This window comes from Oncorhynchus kisutch, unplaced genomic scaffold (genome assembly GCF_002021735.2).
Source record: "Oncorhynchus kisutch isolate 150728-3 unplaced genomic scaffold, Okis_V2 Okis05a-Okis16b_hom, whole genome shotgun sequence".
In the NCBI taxonomy this organism is placed as follows: domain Eukaryota; kingdom Metazoa; phylum Chordata; class Actinopteri; order Salmoniformes; family Salmonidae; genus Oncorhynchus; species Oncorhynchus kisutch.
The window spans coordinates 855,649-882,212 of NW_022261982.1; the positions used below are offsets into that span (position 1 = coordinate 855,649).

The 26,564-nt window shown below is 45.8% G+C and overlaps 2 protein-coding genes across 2 annotated transcripts in view; one reads left to right on the forward strand and one right to left on the reverse strand.

Moving 5' to 3' along the window:
- Positions 1 to 14,799, reverse strand: part of drc11 (dynein regulatory complex subunit 11) — a 68,563-nt gene extending 53,764 nt beyond the window's left edge. The window contains 6 exon segments of the mRNA XM_031813532.1: positions 5,460 to 5,668; positions 7,341 to 7,412; positions 10,886 to 11,080; positions 11,396 to 11,518; positions 11,704 to 12,031; positions 14,174 to 14,799. Of these exon segments, the coding sequence (XP_031669392.1) occupies positions 5,460 to 5,668; positions 7,341 to 7,412; positions 10,886 to 11,080; positions 11,396 to 11,518; positions 11,704 to 12,031; positions 14,174 to 14,184 (938 nt within the window). The 5' untranslated portion in view covers positions 14,185 to 14,799.
- A 2,956-nt stretch (positions 14,800 to 17,755) lies between these two features.
- On the forward strand, positions 17,756 to 25,876 carry LOC116359815 (atypical chemokine receptor 3-like). The gene is made up of 3 exons (XM_031813579.1): positions 17,756 to 18,022; positions 23,597 to 24,433; positions 24,641 to 25,876. The coding sequence occupies exons 2-3, from the start codon at positions 23,655 to 23,657 to the stop codon at positions 24,984 to 24,986; spliced, it is 1,125 nt and encodes a 374-aa protein (XP_031669439.1). The 5' UTR covers positions 17,756 to 18,022; positions 23,597 to 23,654; the 3' UTR covers positions 24,987 to 25,876.
- The last annotated feature ends 688 nt before the right edge of the window (positions 25,877 to 26,564 follow it).

The window sequence follows — 26,564 nt, forward strand, 5'->3', positions numbered from 1 at the left end:
CATCAGACAGGTTGAGGAAGCTTTACCAACAGGGTTTAGATTCTCATCAGACAGGTTGAGGAAGCTGTACCGACAGGGTTTAGATTCTCATCAGACAGGTTGAGGAAGCTGTACCGACAGGGTTTAGATTCTCATCAGACAGGTTGAGGAAGCTGTACTGTACCGACAGGGTTTAGATTCTCATCAGACAGGTTGAGGAAGCTGTACCAACGGGGTTTAGATTCTCATCAGACAGGTTGAGGAAGCTTTACCAACAGGGTTTAGATTCTCATCAGACAGGTTGAGGAAGCTGTACCGACAGGGTTTAGATTCTCATCAGACAGGTTGAGGAAGCTGTACCGACAGGGTTTAGATTCCCATCAGACAGGTTGAGGAAGCTGTACCGACAGGGTTTAGATTCTCATCAGACAGGTTGAGGAAGCTGTACTGTACCGACAGGGTTTAGATTCTCATCAGGCAGGTTGAGGAAGCTGTACCGGCAGGGTTTAGATTCTCATCAGACAGGTTGAGGAAGCTGTACTGTACCGACAGGGTTTAGATTCTCATCAGACAGGTTGAGGAAGCTGTACCGGCAGGGTTTAGATTCTCATCAGACAGGTTGAGGAAGCTGTACCAACGGGGTTTAGATTCTCATCAGACAGGTTGAGGAAGCTGTACCGACAGGGTTTAGATTCTCATCAGACAGGTTGAGGAAGCTGTACCGACAGGGTTTAGATTCTCATCAGACAGGTTGAGGAAGCTGTACCGACAGGGTTTAGATTCTCATCAGACAGGTTGAGGAAGCTGTACCAACAGAGTTTAGATTCTCATCAGACAGGTTGAGGAAGCTGTACCGACAGGGTTTAGATTCTCATCAGACAGGTTGAGGAAGCTGTACCGACAGGGTTTAGATTCTCATCAGACAGGTTGAGGTAGCTGTACCAACAGGGTTTAGATTCACATCAGACAGGTTGAGGAAGCTGTACCGACAGGGTTTAGAGTTTAGACTACCCTGGAGGGTGTGACCACCTCATCCATCCGTCACGGTGCGTATAATGTTGTCAGCAGCTCAGCCGAGGTCACAGCAGAGGGCAGGGCCGTGGAGGCCAGGCTGGAGCCTGAGACACTGGGGATGCGTCCCAAATGGGCCCATAGGGCTCTGGTCAAAAGTAGTACACTATTTAGGGAATAGGGTGCCTTTTGGGATGCAGACTGGGGCTGAATGTGGAGGCCAGGGCCATTGTGGGTCATTGCTTCGTCCCCATGGGAGCTGTTCTCTCTCTGTTCACTCCCCAGGGCTCTCCAGCCTGGATGACTTATGTCCATTGTTCCTGCTCTACTGGGTAGGCAGGCAGCACCCACCGCTGGCCAACCATAAATCACCCTGGAATTCACTAATAGGCAGCTAGCATGGAGGGGAAGACACACACATGGAGGGAAGACACACATAGAGGGAAGACACACATAGAGGGAAGACACACATAGAGGGAAGACACACATAGAGAGAAGACACACATAGAGGGAAGACACACATAGAGGGAAGACACACATAGAGGGAAGACACACATAGAGGGAAGACACACATAGAGGGAAGACACACATAGAGGGAAGACACACATAGAGGGAAGACACACATGGAGGGAAGACACACATAGGAGGGACAGACACACATAGAGGGAAGACACACATAGGAGGGACAAACACACATAGAGGGAAGACACACATAGAGGGAAGACACACATAGAGGGAAGACACACATAGAGGGAAGACACACATAGAGGGAAGACACACATAGAGGGAAGACACACATAGGAGGGACAGACACACATAGAGGGAAGACACACATAGGAGGGACAGACACACATAGAGGGAAGACACACATAGAGGGAAGACACACATAGAGGGAAGACACACATAGAGGGAAGACACACATGGAGGGAAGACACACATAGGAGGGACAGACACACATAGAGGGAAGACACACATAGGAGGGACAAACACACATAGAGGGAAGACACACATAGAGGGAAGACACACATAGAGGGAAGACACACAGAGGGAAGACACACATAGAGGGAAGACACACATGGAGGGAAGACACACATAGAGGGAAGACACACATAGGAGGGACAGACACACATGGAGGGAAGACACACATAGAGGGAAGACACACATAGGAGGGACAGACACACATAGAGGGAAGACACACATAGGAGGGACAGACACACATAGAGGGAAGACACACATAGAGGGAAGACACACATAGAGGGAAGACACACATAGAGGGAAGACACACATAGAGGGAAGACACACATGGAGGGAAGACACACATAGAGGGAAGACACACATAGGAGGGACAGACACACATAGAGGGAAGACACACATAGGAGGGACAAACACACATAGAGGGAAGACACACATAGAGGGAAGACACACATAGAGGGAAGACACACAGAGGGAAGACACACAGAGGGAAGACACACATAGAGGGAAGACACACATGGAGGGAAGACACACATAGAGGGAAGACACACATAGGAGGGACAGACACACATAGAGGGAAGACACACATAGGAGGGACAGACACACATAGGAGGGACAGACACACATAGAGGGAAGACACACATAGAGGGAAGACACACATAGAGGGAAGACACACAGAGGGAAGACACACATAGGAGGGAAGACACACAGAGGGAAGACACACAGAGGGAAGACACACAGAGGAGGGACACACATAGAGGGAAGACACACATAGGAGGGACAGACACACATGGAGGGAAGACACACATGGAGGGAAGACACACATAGAGGGAAGACACACATAGGAGGGACAGACACACATAGAGAGAAGACACACATAGAGGGAAGACACACATAGGAGGGACAGACACACATAGAGGGAAGACACACATAGAGGGAAGACACACAGAGGGAAGACACACATAGGAGGGAAGACACACAGAGGGAAGACACACAGAGGAGGGACAGACATAGAGGGAAGACACACATAGAGGGAAGACACACATAGGAGGGACAGACACACATAGGAGGGACAGACACACATGGAGGGAAGACACACATAGAGGGAAGACACACATAGGAGGGACAGACACACATAGAGGGAAGACACACATAGGAGGGACAGACACACATAGAGGGAAGACACACATAGAGGGAAGACAGACATAGAGGGAAGACACACAGAGGGAAGACACACATAGGAGGGAAGACACACAGAGGGAAGACACACAGAGGAGGGACACACATAGAGGGAAGACACACATAGAGGGAAGACACACATAGAGGGAAGACACACATGGAGGGAAGACACACATGGAGGGAAGACACACATGGAGGGAAGACACACACATAGGAGGGAAGACAGACATAGGAGGGAAGACAGACATAGGAGGGAAGACAGACATAGGAGGGAAGACAGACATAGGAGGGACAGACACACATGGAGGGAAGACACACATGGAGGGAAGACAGACGTAGGAGGGACAGACACACATGGAGGGAAGACACACATAGAGAGAATACACACATAGAGAGAATACACACATAGAGAGAAGACACACATAGAGGGAAGACACATATGGAGGGAAGACACACAGAGGAGAAGACACACACACACACATAGAGGGGAGACACACCTAGAGGGAAGACACACACAGAGGGAAGACACACATAGAGGGAAGACACACACAGAGGGAAGACACACATAGAGGGAAGACACACAGAGGGAAGACACACAGAGGGAAGACACACATGGAGGGAAGACACACAGAGGAGAAGACACACACACATAGAGGGGAGACACACCTAGAGGGAAGACACACACAGAGGGAAGACACACATAGAGGGAAGACACACATAGAGGGAAGACACACACAGAGGGAAGACACACACAGAGGGAAGACACACATGGAGGGAAGACACACATGGAGGGAAGACGCACACACATGGAGGGAAGACACACACAGAGGGAAGACACACATAGAGGGAAGACACACATAGAGGGAAGACACACATAGAGGGAAGACACACATAGAGGGAAGACGCACACACATGGAGGGAAGACACACACAGAGGGAAGACACACATAGAGGGAAGACACACATAGAGGAGAAGACACACATAGAGGGAAGACACACATAGAGGGAAGACACACATAGAGGAGAAGACACACCTAGAGGGAAGACACACATGGAGGGAAGACACACACAGAGGGAAGACAGACATAGAGGGAAGACACACACAGAGAGAAGACACACATGGAGGGAAGACACACATAGAGGGAAGACACACATAGAGGAGAAGACACAGATAGAGGGAAGACACACACAGAGAGAAGACACACATGGAGGGAAGACACACATAGAGGGAAGACACACATAGAGGAGAAGACACACATAGAGGGAAGACACACACAGAGAGAAGACACACATGGAGGGAAGACACACATAGAGGGAAGACACACATAGAGGAGAAGACACAGATAGAGGGAAGACACACATGGAGGGAAGACACACATAGAGGAGAAGACACACACAGAGGGAAGACAGACATAGAGGGAAGACACACACAGAGAGAAGACACACATGGAGGGAAGACACACAGAGGGAAGACACACAGAGGGAAGACACACATAGAGGAGAAGACACAGATAGAGGGAAGACACACACAGAGAGAAGACACACATGGAGGGAAGACACACATAGAGGGAAGACACACATAGAGGAGAAGACACACATAGAGGGAAGACACACACAGAGAGAAGACACACATGGAGGGAAGACACACATAGAGGGAAGACACACATAGAGGAGAAGACACAGATAGAGGGAAGACACACATGGAGGGAAGACACACATAGAGGAGAAGACACAGATAGAGGGAAGACACACACAGAGGGAAGACACACACACATAGAGGGAAGACACACATAGAGGGAAGACACACATAGAGGAGAAGACACAGATAGAGGGAAGACACACACAGAGGGAAGACACACACACATAGAGGGAAGACACACCTAGAGGGAAGACACACATAGAGGGAAGACACACACAGAGGGAAGACACACATAGAGGGAAGACACACACAGAGGGAAGACACACATAGCCACTGACTGTGACTCCATTCCTCCGGCCATATCCTGACACACACACATAGAGGGGAAGACATATCCTGCACCTAACAGCCATTAGGCCTCACAATAACACTCTGTTTTTGCTCTTGTCCTCCCTCTCCCCTTTTCCATTCCAACCTCCTCTTCATGACACGAACAGGGATAGATACATACTGGTGGTGAAGGGTTTGGCAGGAGCCAGGAAGAGTCTATGGGTGTGATAACCTCAGAGACATGGCAGTGAAAGAGGCAGGAGTTAGTTTGAGCAGAGAGAGAAGATAACACAGAAAAGAAACAGCTACTGTGAAAGAAGACAGACTTCCCCGTTGCCTGCCTGTCTCACCGGCACTCGATAAACCACTGTCTGATCTGCTCCTGCAGGGTTTCCCGTAGATCAGGGCCGTCCACGGCACGCACAGACTCCTTGATGCTGACCAGGGCCCTCTGGTACTCAGCCTCATTCTCCTCCTGGACCAGCCTGCGAGTCGTCTCCACCTGCTGGGCCTTCAGCTGGGCCACGCTGGGCCTCTGCTGCTGCTGCTCTGGAGGGACCTGAGGACCAGGGAGGACCAGACACAGCTATAGAGATTAGTGGGGTGAGGCAGGGAGGCAGCTTAAGCCCCACCCTCTTCAACATATCTATCAACGAATTGGCGAGGGCACTAGAACAGTCTGCAGCACCCGGCCTCACCCTACTACAATCTGAAGTCAAATGTCTACTGTTTGCTGATGATCTGGTGTTTCTGTCTCTGACCAAGGAGGGCCTACAGCAGCTCCTAGATCTTCTGCACATATTCTGCCAGACCTAGGCCCTGACAGTAAATCTCAGTAAGACCAAAATAATGCTGTTCAAAAAAAGGTCCAGTCGCCAGGACCACAAATACAAATTCCATTTAGACACCTTTGCCATGGAGCACACAAAAAACGATACATACCTCTGCCTAAACATCAGCACCACAGGTAACTTCCACAAAGCTGTGAACGATCTGAGAGACGAGGACCATCAAAAGGAGCATAAAATTCGACATACCAATTAGGATCTGGCTAAAAATACTTGAATCAGTAAAAGAACCCATTGCCCTTTATGGTTGTGAAGTCTGGGGTCCGCTCACCAACCAAGAATTCACAAAATGGGACAAACACCAAATTGAGACTCTGCATGCAGAATTCTGCAAAAATATCCTCAGTGTACAACGTAGTACACCAAATAATGCATGCAGAGCAGAATTAGGCCGATACCCACTAATTATCAAAATCCAGAAAGATTTTCTACAACCACCTAAAAGGAAGCAATTCCCAAACCTCCCATAACAAAGCCATCACCTACAGAGAGATGAACCTGGAGAAGAGTCCCCTAAGCAAGCTGGTCCTGGGGCTCTGTTCACAAACACAAACAGACCCCACAGAGCCTCAGGACAGCAACACAATTAGACCCAACCATATCATGAGAAAACAAAAAGATAATTACTTGACACATTGGGAAAGAATTAACAAAAAAACAGAGCAAACTAGAATGCTATTTGGCCCTAAACAGAGAGTACACAGTGGCAGAATACCTGACCACTGTGACTGACCCAAACTTAAGGAAAGCTTTGACTTACAGACTCAGTGAGCATAGCCTTGCTATTGAGAAAGGTCGTCATAGGCAGACCTGGCTAACAAGAGAAGACAGGCTATGTGCACACTGCCCACAAAATGAGGTGGAAACTGAGCAGCACTTCCTAACCTCCTGCCAAATGTATGACCATATTAGAGACACATATTTCCCTCAGATTACACAGATCCACAAAGCAGCAAGATTTGTGACCTGTTGCCACAAGAAAAGGGCAACCAGTGAAGAACAAACACCTTTTATTTGCCTTTTGTAATTTAACTATTTGCACATTGTTACAACAATGTATATAGACATAATATCACATTTGAAATGTCTTTATTCTTTTGTGAATGTAATGTTTACTGTTTTAATGTTTATTTCACTTGCTTAGGCAATGTTTCCCATGCCAATAAAGCCCCTTACATTTAATGAGAGAGAGAGAGAGAGAGAGAGATTTAGCACAAAGGGAAGATAAACATAGTTACCATGGCACCAAGGCATATCACCACTGGTACTGATTGGCTGACCTTCCCAATACAGACATGTCTGTGTTTATTGACTCAGAATAACCCTGCCCCTTTGTTACCCAACACAGTCCTGGTAGAGGGAACAGTGAACAAGTACACCCACCATTCCCAGAAATATCATCTCCTCCAGCCGTTCTCTCCTGGTCCTCTTCCTCTGACTGTAGCCCCGCCAAACCTGGAACATACCAGAACAACAGGACAGCTAGGACACAACACAGGACACCTGGAACATACCAGAACAGCTAGGACACAACACAGGACACCTAGAACACACCAGAACAACAGGACAGCTAGGACACAACACAGGACACCTAGAACACACCAGAACAACAGGACAGCTAGGACACAACACAGGACACCTAGAACACACCAGAACAACAGGACAGCTAGGACACAACACAGGACACCTAGAACACACCAGAACAACAGGACAGCTAGGACACAACACAGGACACCTAGAACACACCAGAAAAACAGGACAGCTAGGACACAACACAGGACACCTAGAACACACCAGACAAACAGGACACCTAGAACACAAAAATACATACCTAGAACCCAAAACAAGACACACATAGAACATAAAACGAGACAAGTAGAACACAACACAAGGGGACAGACAAAAGGGGATTGTATAACCAGCATGCCCATACTGCATTGCATGAACAGCTGAGAGCTGAGCAGAGCCCGACAAATGCCAAACACTCAGGACCCGGAGGCTGGCAGGCAGCTAACATCCAGGAGACCGACGCTACTCATGATAACACCTGCCCCCCCCCCCCCCCCGTAGAAGAGACCCCTCTCTTTGTCTGGTCTGCTACAATGATATCTCCCCCCACATAGACGAGGAATGCAACACTACTGCAGGGAGGAATGAGCCTCTATGTATCAGTCACAGTGGTGGTGTCATCTGATATAAAAGTAGTGTCCTGTTCTACCAAGGTGCTGCTTACAAAGTCAGGTTTGTCTAACAGTGTTTGATCGATACCGTCCTTTGTGCAAGACAGGGATTAACATTGACCCAGCGCTCTGACCTGAACATGAACCCTAACAGGTCAGGTCAACAGAACCACTTGTCACTACCTCAGCCATGACACATTATTATAACGATACATGATCCAACCTCTCCATAAAATATCTACACACCTGATTCCTCTGTGAAAGCAATGTGCCCAGTGGCTTTGTTAGGCCAGAGATGGTTTACACTTGGGCCGATGAGAGAGAATGGTGGGGGGAACTGAAAGGGAGTCTGAATTTTAGGTGTTTGTTTCCATGACCTTGCTGATCATGTAATGTGATGACCCCGCGTTTTGACATCTGGGTGTCTGTACGAGAACATCTAGGTGGTACTCTGGTTCTGAACCAACCAACAACAGAGAGGTGACATTGAGATAACATTGTTGAGATGGAGTTCTTGTGCCTTTTTGCAAAGCAGGCAGAAAACTATATCACTTGGACCCATTTCTCCATACAAAGTAAAAGCAGCCATCGATTTGGACTTGGACTCAGTCCAAGTGTCTAGCAGAGTTTTATACAGATGGTATTCTGTTACCCATCTTTGAGCAATTCATCAAGAGGTGGTTTGGCTTTGACTAGAGAAAGTGGGATGAACTACAACCCTCTGACTAGAGAAAGTGGGATGAACTACAACCCTCTGACTAGAGAAAGTGGGATGAACTACAACCATTTGACTAGAGAGAGTGGGATGAACTACAACCATTTGACTAGAGAAAGTGGGATGAACTACAACCCTCTGACTAGAGAAAGTGGGATGAACTACAACCCTCTGACTGGAGAGAGTGGGATGAACTACAACCCTCTGACTAGAGAGAGTGGGATGAACTACAACCATTTGACTAGAGAGAGTGGGATGAACTACAACCCTCTGACTAGAGAGAGTGGGATGAACTACAACCCTCTGACTAGAGAGAGTGGGATGAACTACAACCCTCTGACTAGAGAGAGTGGGATGAACTACAAACCTCTGACTAGAGAGAGTGGGATGAACTACAACCCTCTGACTAGAGAGAGTGGGATGAACTACAACCATTTGACTAGAGAGAGTGGGATGAACTACAACCCTCTGACTAGAGAGAGTGGGATGAACTACAACCCTTTGACTAGAGAGAGTGGGATGAACTACAACCCTCTGACTAGAGAGAGTGGGATGAACTACAACCCTCTGACTAGAGAGAGTGGGATGAACTACAACCCTCTGACTAGAGAGAGTGGGATGAACTACAACCCTCTGACTACAGAGAGTGGGATGAACTACAACCCTCTGACTACAGAGAGAGTGGGATGAACTACAACCCTCTGACTAGAGAGAGTGGGATGAACTACAACCCTCTGACTAGAGAGAGTGGGATGAACTACAACCCTCTGACTAGAGAGAGTGGGATGAACTACAACCCTCTGACTAGAGAGAGTGGGATGAACTACAACCCTCTGACTAGAGAGAGTGGGATGAACTACAACCCTCTGACTAGAGAGAGTGGGATGAACTACAACCCTCTGACTAGAGAGAGTGGGATGAACTACAACCCTTTGACTAGAGAGAGTGGGATGAACTACAACCCTCTGACTAGAGAGAGTGGGATGAACTACAACCCTCTGACTAGAGAGAGTGGGATGAACTACAACCCTCTGACTAGAGAGAGTGGGATGAACTACAACCCTCTGACTACAGAGAGTGGGATGAACTACAACCCTCTGACTAGAGAGAGTGGGATGAACTACAACCCTCTGACTAGAGAGAGTGGGATGAACTACAACCCTTTGACTAGAGAGAGTGGGATGAACTACAACCCTCTGACTAGAGAGAGTGGGATGAACTACAACCCTCTGACTAGAGAGAGTGGGATGAACTACAACCCTCTGACTAGAGAGAGTGGGATGAACTACAACCCTCTGACTAGAGAGAGTGGGATGAACTACAACCCTTTGACTAGAGAGAGTGGGATGAACTACAACCCTCTGACTAGAGAGAGTGGGATGAACTACAACCCTCTGACTAGAGAGAGTGGGATGAACTACAACCCTCTGACTAGAGAGAGTGGGATGAACTACAAGCCTTTGTGACCATATTAAAGTAAATTTCCAGTGAAAATCTCACTTTTAAAAGTTAACTCATACTCAAATAATGTTGTTAACTCATCCAATACTTGTATTTGTGGACAAAGTATAAATTGGGGAAAAAAACACTTTTTTTTCAAAACAACTCAAACTTGTATCTCAAACAGACCATTTCAAAAATGCTTATTATTTCCTTCTAGAGGATGACGTCATCATCCTGAGGATGAGCTGGCCAATCAGTGGTCTACTTACATGAATATTTTTAACGCCCACACCATTCCAACACAGAAAAGCTGCGTTTTAACATACTTAATAAATGAAAAAGGAAAACTATTTCACTCATGTTGTAATTAACTATAAGTAATATTTCATAAAAATCTGGAAACACTGGACAGTTACTTTAACCCAGTTAATCAGCTTCCCTGACTGTTGGCTGTGTCTTTAGTGGTTCACTCGTATTAAAACATCAGTCAGTACTGTTCAACAGCAATTGGAGATGTAGGCCTGGTATTGAAAGTAAAGTTTGCGGACAATATATGAGAAACGAAACAATAAGTATACTACACTCCTTACCTTCTGAATGCATGTGGCAGCCTGGTCGGGGTCCAGGGTGCTGATGGGTGTTTGGCTCTTGGCCTGGCTCCCTTCTTCCTCAGCCTGCCGTATCTCCTTCATGAAGCGATGCCTGAGCCGACCCTGCCGTGCCCGCTCACAAACCTGAAGGACCCGAACAGCTTCCTCCAGACACATGGTCTGAACCGACACCTCCTGACACAGACAGCAGTATAGACATAAGAGGGACAGGACCTCAAAACTATGAGAGTAATGTTAACCTCCTCCCCAGGAATACAACTTGGGGAAGAAGCATCTGCTGTGTGAGACTAGAGTAATGTTAACCTCCTCCCCAGGCATACAACTTGGGGAAGAAGCATCTGCTGTGTGAGACTAGAGTAATGTTAATATTTGATTCTACATCCACACTATATATCTAGGCTGAGGTAACCGTATTTCTTTTAATGAATTTCATGGTAACAATTGTAATAATTCCTTACATAAGGGAGTCTGATAGTGTGTTTCTCTTACCTGCTCAACCTGTTCAATGTGTCCCCCTTTAGCCATGACATGAGCCAGCATCTTCTCTCTGTCCCGCAGCACACGCATCTTCTCTCTCACAAAATACTGAGGGATGGGCACCTCCAGGTCCTCCTGCAAAATATAATATTGCATAAATATTTCTCTGTCGTTGTGTGTGATTCAAAAGGTAGAATCTCTGAGTTAAAGGGGTGAGTTCCAAATACTTTGAAAATGACTGTCAGGATACAGAAAGTCCTTTTCCTCATTCCCCCTTCACGTCCTATCACTCAGTCCCCGGTACAGTACCACTGACTCACAGGTGTCAGCTTGAGGTCCTGCAGCACATCATCAAAGTAGTGGAACTCTGAGAACTCCAGCTCCACCATCTCATTCTTGAGCTCCAGGATTCTACCCATCACGCCGTCCAACACGTGCCTGACCATGCGTCTCTTCTGGGGGTGAACTATCTGGTCATAGACAGCCTCCAGGCTGCGGAAGATCTGCAGGTACTTCAGGTAGAAGGTGGCCAGGCCCTGGAAGACTTGCAGCCGGTCCTTCAGCGGCCGAGGGGCAGTGGGAGGGTGCTCATCCACCAGGAGGTCCTCCAAGGCTCCATGGGCCTGGACCCACATCCTGGTGTAGGAGCTGAGAAGAAGGACAAGGAGAAGGAGGGGAAAGAGAAGCAGAAGGGAGAGTGAAGGAGGAGGAGAAGGGAGAGCAAAGGGGAAAGAGGATGAGGGGGAGGGGAAGGAGAAAGAACAGGAGGAGAGAGAAGGTGAAGGGGAAATAGAAGGAGGAGGGGAAGGAGGTGAGGAAGGAGGAGAAGGGGAAGTGAAGGAGGAGTAGAAGGGAGAGCAAAGGGGAAAGAGGATGAGGGGGAGGGGAAGGAGAAAGAACAGGAGGAGAGAGAAGGTGAAGGGGAAATAGAAGGAGGAGGGGAAGGAGGTGAGGAAGGAGGAGAAGGGGAAGTGAAGGAGGAGTAGAAGGGAGAGCAAAGGGGAAAGAGGATGAGGGGGAGGGGAAGGAGAAAGAACAGGAGGAGAGAGAAGGTGAAGGGGAAACAGAAGGAGGAGGGGAAGGAGAAGGAGGAGAGGAAGGAGGAGAAGGGGAAGTGAAGGAGGAAGAGAAGGGAGAGCGAAGGGGAAGGGCATATTGTATGTGGATGGACATATTGGACATATTTCGAGGGGAGAGTTCTCTTTCTTACTATGTCTGGCTCTTTCTCTATCACTTTTCTCTCTTACTTTTCTGGACGGACAAAGGCCAAGGTAGAACTGTCACCTGCTTCAGGATAGCTGCCCTTGGCAGAGCTGTCTCTCCAGGTAATGTCTGATAAGTACCATTAAAAGGATTGAAGGATTCTAACACCTATTTATTTCACTTTGCACTAGATTGTCAAAAACCTTCAAACAAGCCTAACACCACCTGGCTAAAACACCTGGGAATGAGAGGGGTGCACTTGTCTTCTTGGTCATAGTTGATATTTACTGTAGGTATAAAAATACCTTCCTACCTCAGCCTAGCTGTTGTAAAAATTAGAGTTTGTTGACACATAGAACTATCAATGCCATAGAAGAAAACAAAAATGGCCGCTAGATATCCCTAATGTCACTCCCTAACAGCCATCAACAAATAACCATTATAGGCCTACAGATGTAGGATCTTAATTTGACCTATATTGTCACAGCAAAATAATCCTGTAGCAACAGGATTTTAACAGATTTTAACATTTAGTCCATAATCTGGCCAGAAGTAGGCTACATGAAAAGTGCAATACTGTTAATATAACCGTGTGTTAATGTGGGTTTTCAGTTCATTTATGTGAATCACAAAGCTCTTCTGCATTTCCTGCGGTGCTGGAAAATTCTCAGCAACAAAACAAAGAGTGATAAAATGATGCTCCTACATCTGTATACATGGAATGATTTTCTTTGAACTTTTATCATAGTTGCTGCCTCTGTATATCTAAAAGAGCTGAGCCTTACAATGGTGAAACCACGCTCCTTTCATATTCCTATGAGGCCTATGTCATTACCCTAAAGGCAGCATTTCCATGGCCCACTCTTGTTAATTAAGGGACTGGTTGAATCAAAGCTGCCAGGGGTCAGTGGGTGGGAATGGGGGAGGTGTAGTGAGGACTAGGCTGAAAGGACATTTCTGAGGGGGACGTTACAATAAAAATGAGAGGGTGTTGGGGAATTCAACCAGATACCCAACTAGTGCCCAGGCAACAATGCTGTGAAGTCAAAATAATTCAAAGGACCCCCAATGAAACCCCAAAAACTACAAGGTCAACAAATCACAAAGGCTTATACCGGTCAGGTGACCAGGAAATAAAGGATTAGGCTTTATTTTGTTTCACATGTCCTCAGTGAGTAGACATATTTCTGTGAATAAAGCTGTCTGGTAACATTTCAGTAACAACATCTAGGGATGGGAAATATAGCTCAGACTAACTGCTTTTGAAATGCTTAGCCAGGTTGATACAAACATGACTGTCTGTTGTTATGGGAACAGCAAAACACAATGTAGACTTCCTCTCTCTTTCGCAAACTGCTGCTCTCCCATAGCCCTTTTAATAGTCAGGAAATCATAAAGGAAGTATGACCACAACTGAATAAGTGGTTGACTCTGTTTAGAGTTGTGCAGTGCCTCTCCTGGATATGTCTGTGGATGTCATTTCGATCTTTCCAAGTGTCCTATAGGCCTATATAGTCTAGCCACAACATTGGTTACAGCATTTGCACAATATGAGATACATCATGTAGATAAAACAAAATAGAATACCTGTGTGACATTCTTGAGTGTAATTCCACGAGCTGTGTTTCCAATAGAATTGTGAGTTCCGTTTTTCTCGATGCACTATAAGGCTATTAATGCACAAGCATTGCATTGGGCGGCAGGTAGCTTAGTGGTTAGGACGTTGTACTAGAAACCAGAAAGGTTGTAAGATCGAATCCCCGAGTTGACAAATCTGTCGTTCTTCCCCTGAACAAGGCTGTTAAACCCACTGTTTCTAGACCGTTATTGAAAATATTAATTTGTTCTTTAACTGACTTGCCTAATAAAAAAATGCGCATCTGATGAAATTGAAAACATCTCACTTTAATTAAAAAATGTAGTATTTAATGATAATAGCTATATTTACGTTATTCTAGGGGAAACACCACTGTTCTAGATCGGTTCCATCCTTGGGATGTTCAGACTCAGAAACCGTTCGGCAGTCAAAACATGGGTCAGACAGGTGCTTTGGAGACCAGGTTAAAATCTCTATCACACAAAACAGGAGCCAATAACATCGCATTTGATGTGGGAAAATATCGTCATACTCTCAAATAACACAGAATAAGATTATAATTTTAAACACGAATCATTTTAGATTTTTTTATCAATAAAATCACACTGAAGATGCCATACTATACCTATTTTTCAATTTAAAGACTTCGCCCAAAAAAGTTCTGCGCTTCCCATCGACTGAAGCGTGTTTGCTTTCTTGCTGTGTGTGCGTCAGAGCGTCTAGCAACGAAACGCCACGCCTGCGCAATGAGGTTTGACCAAACGACCACTCGTGTCGTTTAGAACTGTAGCAGAAGAGATGTTGCTCTCACTTTACCCGCAGCAAATTAATTTATACAGAGCATTCCTTTCTCTTTTTTCAGACCCACATTTTCCCAAGTTGTTTTTCTAAAGTTGTTGACAATATTTAGTCACCATTACCAGCACATGTAAAGACAGACACACGTCACTATATGCACGCTTAGGCAAATGGGCTGGCTGAATAGAGATGTATGGCTTTCTAATGTGCAATATCAGCATACTGTAAAATTCCATTTGCAGTGAACGCATCAATAGATCCTAAGGACATCCTTTATCCCGGTGGTCCCCCAAATCAAAGGCTGGTTATGAGTGCTATATGATCCGTCATGCGTGCCTGCGATGGTATATTGAATAACTGAATGGTGAGATAGACAGTAACATACAGGTGCTACAGCCTGTTGAAATGCACTTTCCACACGTTTACTAATGGCTACATCAAAAGTAGCAGATAGGCTAATGTTTGAAGTGGAACGGTCTTTCAGATAACTTATATATAAACTCATCTTATCAATGATCCACAGTTAAATTTCATTTTCCACTGACATGTTTTATATCATTAAAATAGAGGTTTAAGGACACAACATGGGCAGTTATGTAGCCAATTGTAAACTCATAAGGTGGAGGGGAGAGGAGTGCTTTTTACCGAATCTCACTGGATTCCCCTCTGAAGGGCCCAAGCCAGGTGGGAACAACCTCAGAAAGTACCCGAATCTGGCGTTGGCTTGCAGGACATCAGAGACTGGCCCTGGTGGTTCTGTCAGATGCAGTGAGGATGGACATGCATTGTTCAACCAGGTGCAGCACCCTGGCTTTGTCAGTCAGACACAATCTACTGTATCAAATTCCCTGGCAAACAAACATCCATCCTTCCTTTCTAAAATTAGACAATACATTGGCAAATATTTCAATGAATGAAATTTCACATTGTGCTTTTTTATATGGCATATGGTAAGATGTCTTGCCAAAATCAAGATAACAAGAGCCAAGCTGGCATAGGGCCTATGTGTTTCAACTCATCCCAGTAAGGCAGGTGAACAGGTGAGCTCCTAAAGAACGCCAAGCCTTTGAGTTTGTTCCAAGAAAGGTTAAAAAATATAGTTAAACACCAAAAACATTCACCTACTAAGTGTTCCAACTTTAACCACGTGCAGGTCAAATAAAGGAGAGTGTCTCTTCTTTCTAGATAATCTGTTTGCATGAATTCCTTCATCCGCACTTTGCCTAGAAGCCAAAATAATCGATTTTTTTCACACCAATCTTTTATGCGCGCACTCAGGTCACTCCAAACGGAATTTGGTTAGTAGAGAGCCTTATTAGGGAATTTAGTAATGAAGCCTTTTATTTTTTTTAATCTACATCAGGTGAACTTGTGGCTTGTATTTACTTTCTACATTTTAGTCATCATTTCAAAGGAACAATTAGGGCGAAGTGCCTTGCTCAGGGGTACATCTACAGATTTTTCACCTAGTCAGCTCAGGAATTCGAACCAGCACCCTTTCAGTTAGTGCTCCAGGGCTCTTAACCGCTAGGCTACCTGCCGCCGTGGATACAAGTTGTATGTCTCTGCATCCAGAATGATAGAGGTAGTTTAGTGAGCCAATGCTAACTAGCGCTAGCGCAATGTCTCCATGTTGTCTGTTGTCTGTAGCTTGTGAGGTGTGGAAACACTTTGTTGCTTTTATGAATTTTGGCTTGCTGCTTTTTGTTTTATGCTGCTCTGTCTGTATGCTACGTCTTGCGTGTCCTATGTTGCTCTGTCTGTATGCTATGTCTTGCTTGTCCTATGTTGCTATGTCTTGCTTGTTCTATGTTGCTATTGTCTATATTGTAATTGTTTTTAATAACCTGCCCAGGGACTGCGGTTGAAAATTAGCCGGCTGGCAAAAACCGGCACTTTTACTGAAATGTTGATTAATGTGCACTGTCCCTGTAAAAATAAAAATAAACTCAAACTCAATGACTACTAGCATGTGACTGGATGGTTGGCCGCAACCGTGCTAACGCTAGTTAGTAACTTCCTTCAAACTGCAGGCAGATATAAAAATGGTATGCACAAGTTCATCTGACTCTGGTGAAGTAGATAAAGGGCTTCATTGCCACATTCCAGAAGTATCCCTTTAAAGATGTGAATACAAGAATTCCTTTATTTAACTAGGCAAGTCTGTTAAGAACAAATTCTTATTTTCACTGACGGCCTAGGAACAGTGGGATAACTGCCTGTTCAGGGGCAGAACGACAGATGTGTACCTTGTCAGCAACCTTTCGGTTACTAGTCCAACGCTCTAACCACTAACCACCCTGCCGCCTGCACATCATTATATAGGCCTATTAATGCATTCAAATTATGTTTAAAAGTAGGCATAGACAATAATTCAGTGTAAAACATAGCCCACTGGCTAACAGTTTCTTGTAATTATTTTACATAAATTTTAGTCAATTATCTACCAATATTCTAATGAATTTAGCATAGGCTACTAAATTATAATACAATCATGATAATATATGGCCCTACAGAAAAGCTCGTAAATCTATTATAAGAAATGTCCCCTAAAGAATTCAGCACCAACGCACCACCAGTATCGGAAGGTGATGGAATGCAAAGCAGCATACGCACTCCGTAGTCCACTGACTTTCAAATTGGACGTCAGACTTTTCAGTACTCGGACACAAATAACTAACTACTATTTATATCTCTATTATGTTGGTGGGAGTGGAAATCCGATATTTCGCAAGTCCGTCGATTCCATTGTTTTCTTTTGCTGAAACGTCAATGAATCAGTTTTACCAAGCTGCCTAGTTGCCCTAGTAGGCGTTGCTCTCTGCAGTATTTAACAAGTGCACCGGGACAAAGCGAGGTAGTCTCTCGACAGAGCAGGAACCCGAGAGCTCTTCAGTCAATTTGCGTATAACCTACAGACTTCAATGGGCCTACTATAACCTCAATATTGACACCAGTCTAGGGACTCTCAAAGCATTCACGGGGACTTTCTGTGCAATTTCTGTGTTGACGGAGTTACAAAGGACACCGAAAGGCCTTTTGTAAGTAACCTTTAAATAACACTACCCATAGTGCATTCTATCCTACTTTTTCACTGACAGGAAATAAAATACATTTCGTTTTCATAGGCTATTATACTTTTTATAACTGGCATGTTATATGTTTGTTATTTGTTAGTTTTTCTTGAGTTTAGAAAACGAATGCTTCGACATTACCCAACCATTCCATGGCGCTGAGATTTGTTGTGCTCTGAAGTTGTCATACATTTGTAAAAGCGCCCCGGGTCTCACAGTTGGGGGTGTCGATTAACAGTGGGTTCTGTCGGATTAACAGTGGGTTATATCCCCGCAGACTGGTCTACATTCAATCAGATCTAGATTGCCCTGTATGTAAGCAAATGATACGGCAATGGATAGACGCACCTAAATTGTGCACAATATAGCTGACAGGTAGAGAGGTATAGCGTGTTCAGGAACTGTGGGTCTGTTTATGTGAATAAATCACGCATCAAATAATTCATGGACAAGTTCTGTAGTTTATAGTGTGTATTTCGGTTAACAAAAGTCGTTTATAGTAGGACAACATTCATCTACTGTATCTTCAGAAGACTTATGCACAATCACTAAAATCCCATTTAAGACTGACCCATTTTGGTCATTCACATATTCAGCAGGCTATATGCTGGATGGACACCGTTAATAGCCTACCTTTCAATGCATTAATTTAGTACAGATCGTTTCAGAATTTTCACTGTGAAAAAGAGTGGGGATAGAGAAATGTGTGTGTGTGTGTGTGTGTGGGGGGGGGGGGGGGGGTCCTTGGAGGAGGAGGGAAACAGTTTAAAGTTGCAGTGTTTCTTCTGAGACAAGAACTAGAAGGGGGATTGAGAGGGAGAGGGAGGATGGAGAGGGGTAGGGAAGATGGAAAGGGGAAGGGAGAGGGGTGGGAGAGGAGAGGGGTGGGAGAGGAGAGGGGGAAGGGAGATGGAGAGGGGAAGGGAGATGGAGAGGGGAAGGGAGATGGACAGGGAGATGGGGAGGGGAGGGGAGGGAGAAGGACAGGGAGATGGACAGGGAGCGGGGGAGGGACAGGGAGAGGGACAGGGAGAGGGACAGGGAGATGGACAGGGAGAGGGGGGGGAGATGGACAGGGAGATGGACAGGGAGATGGACAGGGAGAGGGGGAGGGAGAGGGGGAGGGAGATGGACAGGGAGAGGGACAGGGAGAGGGGGAGGGAGATGGACAGGGAGATGGACAGGGAGAGGGAGAGGGGGAGGGAGATGGACAGGGAGATGGACAGGGAGAGGGAGTGTATTATGCAGAGAGGAAAAAGCAGAAAATACAGAGATGGAGAAAGACAGAAAAACAGTGAGAAAGACTGAGAGACTGGGAGACTGGGAGACTGAGAGACTGGGAGACTGGGAGACTGGGAGACTGAGAGACTGGGAGACTGGAGGACTGGGAGACTGGGAGACTGGGAGACTGGGAGACTGGGAGACTGAGAGACTGGGAGACTGAGAGACTGGGAGACTGAGAGACTGGGAGACTGAGAGACTGGAAGACTGGGAGACTGGGAGACTGGAAGACTGAGAGACTGAGAGACTGAGAGACTGGGAGACTGGGAGACTGAGAGACTGGGAGACTGGGAGACGGACAGGGAGAGGGGGAGGGAGATGGACAGGGACAGGGAGAGGGGGAGGGAGATGGACAGGGAGATGGACAGGGAGAGGGAGAGGGGGAGGGAGATGGACAGGGAGATGGACAGGGAGAGGGAGTGTATTATGCAGAGAGGAAAAAGCAGAAAATACAGAGATGGAGAAAGACAGAAAAACAGTGAGAAAGACTGGGAGACTGGGAGACTGAGAGACTGAGGGACTGAGAGACTGAGAGACTGGGAGACTGGGAGACTGGGAGACTGGGAGACTGAGAGACTGAGAGACTGGGAGACTGAGAGACTGAGAGACTGGGAGACTGGGAGACTGGGAGACTGGGAGACTGAGAGACTGGGAGACTGAGAGACTGGGAGACTGGGAGACTGAGAGACTGAGAGACTGGGAGACTGGGAGACTGGGAGACTGAGAGACTGGGAGACTGGGAGACTGAGAGACTGGGAGCGAGAAAGAGAGTGGAGTTGTGTATAATATGTGTATACTGTATGTTTGTTTGTGTGTGTGTGAGTACGTGAGTGTATGTGAGTGCGTTTGTGTGTGTCTGTGGTTGGATGTAATATTGGGGTGTGGTGGTGAGAGACGCTGTGTCCACACGGGCAGCTCTTTGTGCCCCAGACGTTGCTAGCTGCCCTGGGGCCATTGGGGGCTAGAGGGAGGACAAGGGAACCAGGTGAAGAGCCACTCTGTTTGACCAGTGAAAACACAACACATTTACAAGGACTGGGGTCCTCAAAAGGGCCGCTGCGTTTTATGGCACGTGGAGATGCAGCATTTAATGTTATCCATTCCCAAATGGATGGTGGTGGGATTGACGGCAGTAACAACACCAAGCTTTCTGCAGCTTTTGTTATTATGTGACCCACCTCTCCCAAATGGGTCAGGCTTTTAGTTTTCATCTGTCAGGGATTTAAGGTCATCTTAAAGACAGCTGTCTATCTACTCATGTTACCCACAATGCTTTTAAGGCTATATGGTAATTCTGTTAGATGAACAAACATCTGGCTAATGTTATAAGCAAATAAAGAAACGATTAAGTTGTTTGATGGTTAAATCCAGTTCATCCGTTTCAATTGCATTTATATAAGTTCTATTTGTTTTACAGACATGAGGTATAAACTCTGAACAGTCTGAACATGTCTTATAAGGTATAAACTCTGAACAGTCTGAACATGCCTTATAGGGTATAAACTCTGAACAGTCTGAACATGTCTTATAAGGTATAAACTCTGAACAGTCTGAACATGTCTTATAAGGTATAAACTCTGAACATGTCTTATAAGGTATAAACTCTGAACATGTCTTATAAGGTATAAACTCTGAACATGTCTTATAAGGTATAAACTCTGAACATGTCTTATAAGGTATAAACTCTGAACATGTCTTATAAGGTATAAACTCTGAACATGTCTTATAAGGTATAAACTCTGAACATGTCTTATAAGGTATAAACTCTGAACATGTCTGAACATGTCTTATAAAGTATAAACTCTGAACATGTCTTATAAAGTATAAACTCTGAACATGTCTTATAAGGTATAAACTCTGAACAGTCTGAACATGTCTTATAAGGTATAAACTCTGAACATGTCTTATGAGGTATAAACTCTGAACATGTCTTATAAGGTATAAACTCTGAACATGTCTTATAAGGTATAAACTCTGAACATGTCTTATAAGGTATAAACTCTGAACATGTCTTATAAGGTATAAACTCTGAACAGTCTGAACATGTCTTATAAGGTATAAACTCTGAACATGTCTTATAAGGTATAAACTCTGAACATGTCTTATAAAGTATAAACTCTGAACAGTCTGAACATGTCTTATAAGGTATAAACTCTGAACAGTCTGAACGTGTCTTATAAAGTATAAACTCTGAACATGTCTTATAAAGTATAAACTCTGAACAGTCTGAACATGTCTTATAAGGTATAAACTCTGAACATTCTGAACGTGTCTTATGAAGTATAAACTCTGAACAGTCTGAACATGTCTTATGAAGTATAAACTCTGAACAGTCTGAACATGTCTTATGAAGTATAAACTCTGAACAGTCTGAACATGTCTTATGAAGTATAAACTCTGAACATGTCTTATGAAGTGCTGTATTCCATGAAGACAGGCAGTAAAAGCCAAGTAGTGAGAGGTTTTATCAGTGTGTGAAGGGCTACCCAGCAGCACCAGTTGCATCCTGTGTTCTATGGTTCCATCTGATGTGAAGCTCTCTGGCTCGCTTCACATCTCTCTCTCAACAACACGGCCCTCTGACCCCTCACCCTCGAACTGTCGGTTCAAAGGAAAGGGTCATGACATGATGCCGGTTCACTGTTTCTAGTGAAGAAAGGGACCGTTCACCTTCCATAGACAGACATGCACACACACACACACACTCCATCCTGTCCATATCTCAATCGCAGGCTACGTTTCCGTGTCCGTGAAGTTCTCACCTTGAGGTATTCCTGGGTCGCACTGAAAGCGTCAGTACTCTCTTCACTCTCTTTGTGCTCAAGGCTAAGTGAGTGTCGTTGAGAGGTCCTTGTGAGGTTGGGAGGTCCCTATTTCACAGTCATAAAAATGGATGTACACAAATACAATGGAATCATAAATGTCCATGCTCCACATGTACCTACAGTATTTAGGGATATTTATTTGATTTAGCTTAAAATTGGACCATGACACAGTTACATTTGAAAATGGTTATTCTGAAAAGCACTTTATTTTCATTTAGTAATAAATCATTTACTGGCTTACTACAGTTCATAATTCAGTGGTAATACAGGCATAGTTGAAATAGTCCCTCAGCTCCCAGTTTGCAGTAGTCAGATTGGTCTCAGATGTGAGAATCTGTCTGTTTTAGACCATGATAACTCCTCCTTTGGCAGCGATGGCCCCAATCCTGCCTGTTATTTATGTACTTGGAGGTACTCGGCTTGTTATTGATGTACTTGGAGGAACTCTGCTGGTAATTGATGGACTAGATAGGAGGAACTTTGATTGTAATTGATGGACTAGGTAGGAGGAACTCTGCTTGTAATTGATGGACTAAGAGGAACTCGGGAGTCCTGAGGAATGTCTCTGTCTAATGAACTAGAGGGAAAACATTGAGAACATTCCTGGACACAGCATGCGATCGGTCGAACCCCCTGACATCCCACCATGCCGCCTCGGATAGAGGCGCCATGCCCATGGGGAGCACAGGGGACATGACCCTCAGATTTATCCTGTAATAAAAAATACTAAAGCGTCTCTTTAACACTACTAGCCACCTTGCGATTGTATGAAGTTGGCTTTAGCTATTCCAGATATGTTCCCAATCCCCCAACCCAATAACTAGCTACCCTAGTTGGAGTAGCTAGCTTGTCTAAAACGATCTGAGCTGGAATGCCTGCTGGCAAGGTTAGAAGACTTTAGAAAAGCAACCAATAAGTACATGTACTGAATAAGTCACATACCTTTCAATCTTTTACCCAGATTTTAGCAGAGATGCAGAGAGCATATTTAGTTTATTTAAAATAATAGCCACCGTTCAGGAGGATACAGACAGCTCAAGAGGTATGCTTAGATATGCAGAAAAATAAATAAATATATATTTTTACGTAGAATTAAGCATGGAAAATGCTGTTTCAGGAGATTGAAAAATTGAAGATTCTCCAACTTCAGGACCACCTAGCCCCAACCCCCCCCCCCCCCCCCCCCCAGACATCCTCACATACTTTGTACCCTCAGATTTCGGGGGTCATTGACGCCCCTGGCCTCTTGAGATGTTTTAGATAACGCCTGTTGTCCCTCTAAACAAATTATTGTTTGACATATTTGGTCCATATGTTTGTGTGGTCACCCAGCAAATGTCTTGTTTTGCAAATGGCCATATTTCCCCTCATACAGCCCCTCAGTTGATCCATTTGTTTTGCGCAAACTCTAACCAACTAACTTCTTGCTTTACAGATTGTGGATTCTGGCTTTTTCACAACACGACCTTCCCCCTACTGCGGTGAACGCCACCATGAGTCTGAGTGTGAACGAGCTGACGGAGCTGATGGAGATGTGGGCGGAGCTTAACTTCACAGGGGACAACATGTCATCCCACCACGTAGAGGCTTTGCTGTGCCCGGCTGGGTTCAGCCACGCGGCGGTGCTCTACACCCTCTCTGTCCTCTACATCTTCATCTTCCTGGTGGGCCTGGCCGCCAACACCCTGGTGGTGTGGGTCAACCTCCGCTCAGAGAGGAACCGCTTTGAAACCCACCTGTACATCCTCAACCTGGCTGTGGCTGACCTCTGTGTGGTGGCTACTCTCCCAGTCTGGGTCAGCTCGCTGCTACAGCGCGGCCACTGGCCCTTCGGCGAGGCCGTCTGTAAGATCACCCACCTGGTGTTCAGCGTCAACCTCTTCGGGAGTATCTTCTTCCTCACCTGTATGAGCGTGGACCGCTACCTGTCCGTGGCGCTATTCGGCGACGGAGGGAACAGCCGCAGGAAGAAGGTGGTGCGGAGGGTGATCTGTATCCTGGTTTGGCTGCTGGCACTGGCCGCCTCCGTCCCAGACACTTACTTTCTGCAGGCGGTCAAGTCCACACACTCTGACGCCACCCTGTGCCGGCCCGTCTACCCCACTGACAACCCCCGAGAGTGGATGGTGGGCATCCAGCTTAGCTTCATCGTCCTGGGCTTCGCCATCCCGTTCCCAGTCATCGCTGTCTTCTACCTGTTATTAGCAAGCTCCATTGGCAACGCCAACCCGCCCGGCTCCAGTGCCAACTCAAACCAGGAGCGCCGCATCAGGTGAGTGTCCCCCTTACACACACACACACACACACACGCACGCACGCACACATGCACACACAAACGCACACACAAACACGCACACACACACACACAAACACGCACACGCATGCACAAATGCACACACACGCACAGACACACACACACACGCAAATACGCTTTATAAATCCAATCAATGATCAATGATTAATCAATGATTATTTTTAGCCGGAAGATCATCCTGACCTACATTGTGGTGTTCCTGGTCTGCTGGCTGCCCTACCACGGAGTCCTATTGGTCGACACTTTATCTCTCCTCAACGTCCTGCCCTTCAGCTGCAGGCTGGAGAACTTCCTGTATGTGTCCCTCCACCTGACCCAGTGCTTCAGCCTCATCCACTGCTGCATCAACCCCGTCATTTATAACTTCATCAACAGAAACTACCGTTACGACCTCATGAAGGCCTTCATCTTCAAGTATTCCACCAAGACGGGCCTGGCCAAGCTCATTGACGCATCACATGTGTCCGAGACAGAGTACTTGGCCGTGGCGGCTGTGGAGAATAACGTGTGATTGGCCCGCTGGGAGAGGAAAATTGTCCCTGAGGGGAAAATTGTCTTGGACACACAGAGGTGATGTCACACAACTCACAGAGAACTGACTCTCTACCAAACGGACTCTATTTAAGGCCTGCTGAATGGGCTGAACAGTTAACTGACTGAATGCAGTCCCTGGGAAGGACATCTCAAGCACATTAGACGCACTGTAAAAGACCAAGACAAAATATGCTCTGTTTCAGTGTAACTCCCGTTTTGTTGTAACTTCCCCCTTTCTGAGTGAGTTTGGTTAACTTCCCCCTTTCTGAGTGAGTTTGGTTAACTTCCCCCTTTCTGAGTGAGTTTGGTTAACTTCCCCTTTCTGAGTGAGTTTGGTTAACTTCCACCTTTCTGAGTGAGTTTGGTTAACTTCCCCTTTCTGAGTGAGTTTGGTTAACTTCCCCCTTTCTGAGTGAGTTTGGTTAACTTCCCCTTTCTGAGTGAGTTTGGTTAACTTCCCCCTTTCTGAGTGAGTTTGGTTAACTTCCCCTTTCTGAGTGAGTTTGGTTAACTTCCCCTTTCTGAGTGAGTTTGGTTAACTTCCCCCTTTCTGAGTGAGTTTGGTTAACTTCCCCCTTTCTGAGTGAGTTTGGTTAACTTCCCCCTTTCTGAGTGAGTTTGGTTAACTTCCCCCTTTCTGAGTGAGTTTGGTTAACTTCCCCCTTTCTGAGTGAGTTTGGTTAACTTCCCCCTTTCTGAGTGAGTTTGGTTAACTTCCCCCTTTCTGAGTGAGTTTGGTTAACTTCCCCCTTGCCTAGTAACAGGGGTGGGGAGGTCTTCTTGAGAAAGCACTTCTTCTGAACTGGAGACTTGGTGTCACCCAAACAGATGGTTCAACGACACCGTAAACACACACACACACACACACACACACACACACACACACACACACACACACACACACACACACACACACACACACACACACACACACACACACACACACACACACACACACACACACACACCCTTCCCCCTGCCCTGGTCAGAGCCACAGCGGAGGGCGACGAGGTGCTCTCCCTGCCAGTGTTTATGTGAGCAGGCAGTCAGTCAACCAGACTCCATTACCCTGAAGGACCTGCCACTGAATCAAGCCACTGTGTTTACATGGAAATCAGGAATGTCAAACGGACTGACAGCCGAGACCAGAGTCAAAACTCTAAAGCTATATTTGATTTTGTATTCTTTATTCTGATCCCCATCAGCTGACTCTTAAGCAACTTCTGGTCTTCACTGGGGCCATAAAAAAGACATTACAAACACGAAAGCCAATCGGTAGAATGTGAGAAGTAGATGTATGTATGTTGATGTGTGTATGATGGTTAGTGAGGTGTCAATGTGAGAAGTAGATGTATGTATGTTGATGTGTGTATGATGGTTAGTGAGGTGTCAATATAAAGCCAGGAGAATCCATCCAGTCCCAAACACTCCTCTAGATGACGCATTTAGAAAGTATTGGTGCTTAGTATGTAGAATGAAGGAGTACACTTTCAAATCCATAGTTTATTCTGTAAATATCATATTTATATATTTGTTGATCTGTAGGCGCAGTGAT

Coding starts and splice junctions, on each gene's coding strand:
- LOC116359815 (XM_031813579.1), top strand. CDS start 23,655: ATGAGTCTGAGTGTGAACGAGCTGACGGAGCTGATGGAGATGTGGGCG. Junction 24,434..24,640: donor AACCAGGAGCGCCGCATCAG/GTGAGTGTCCCC, acceptor GATTATTTTTAG/CCGGAAGATCATCCTGACCT.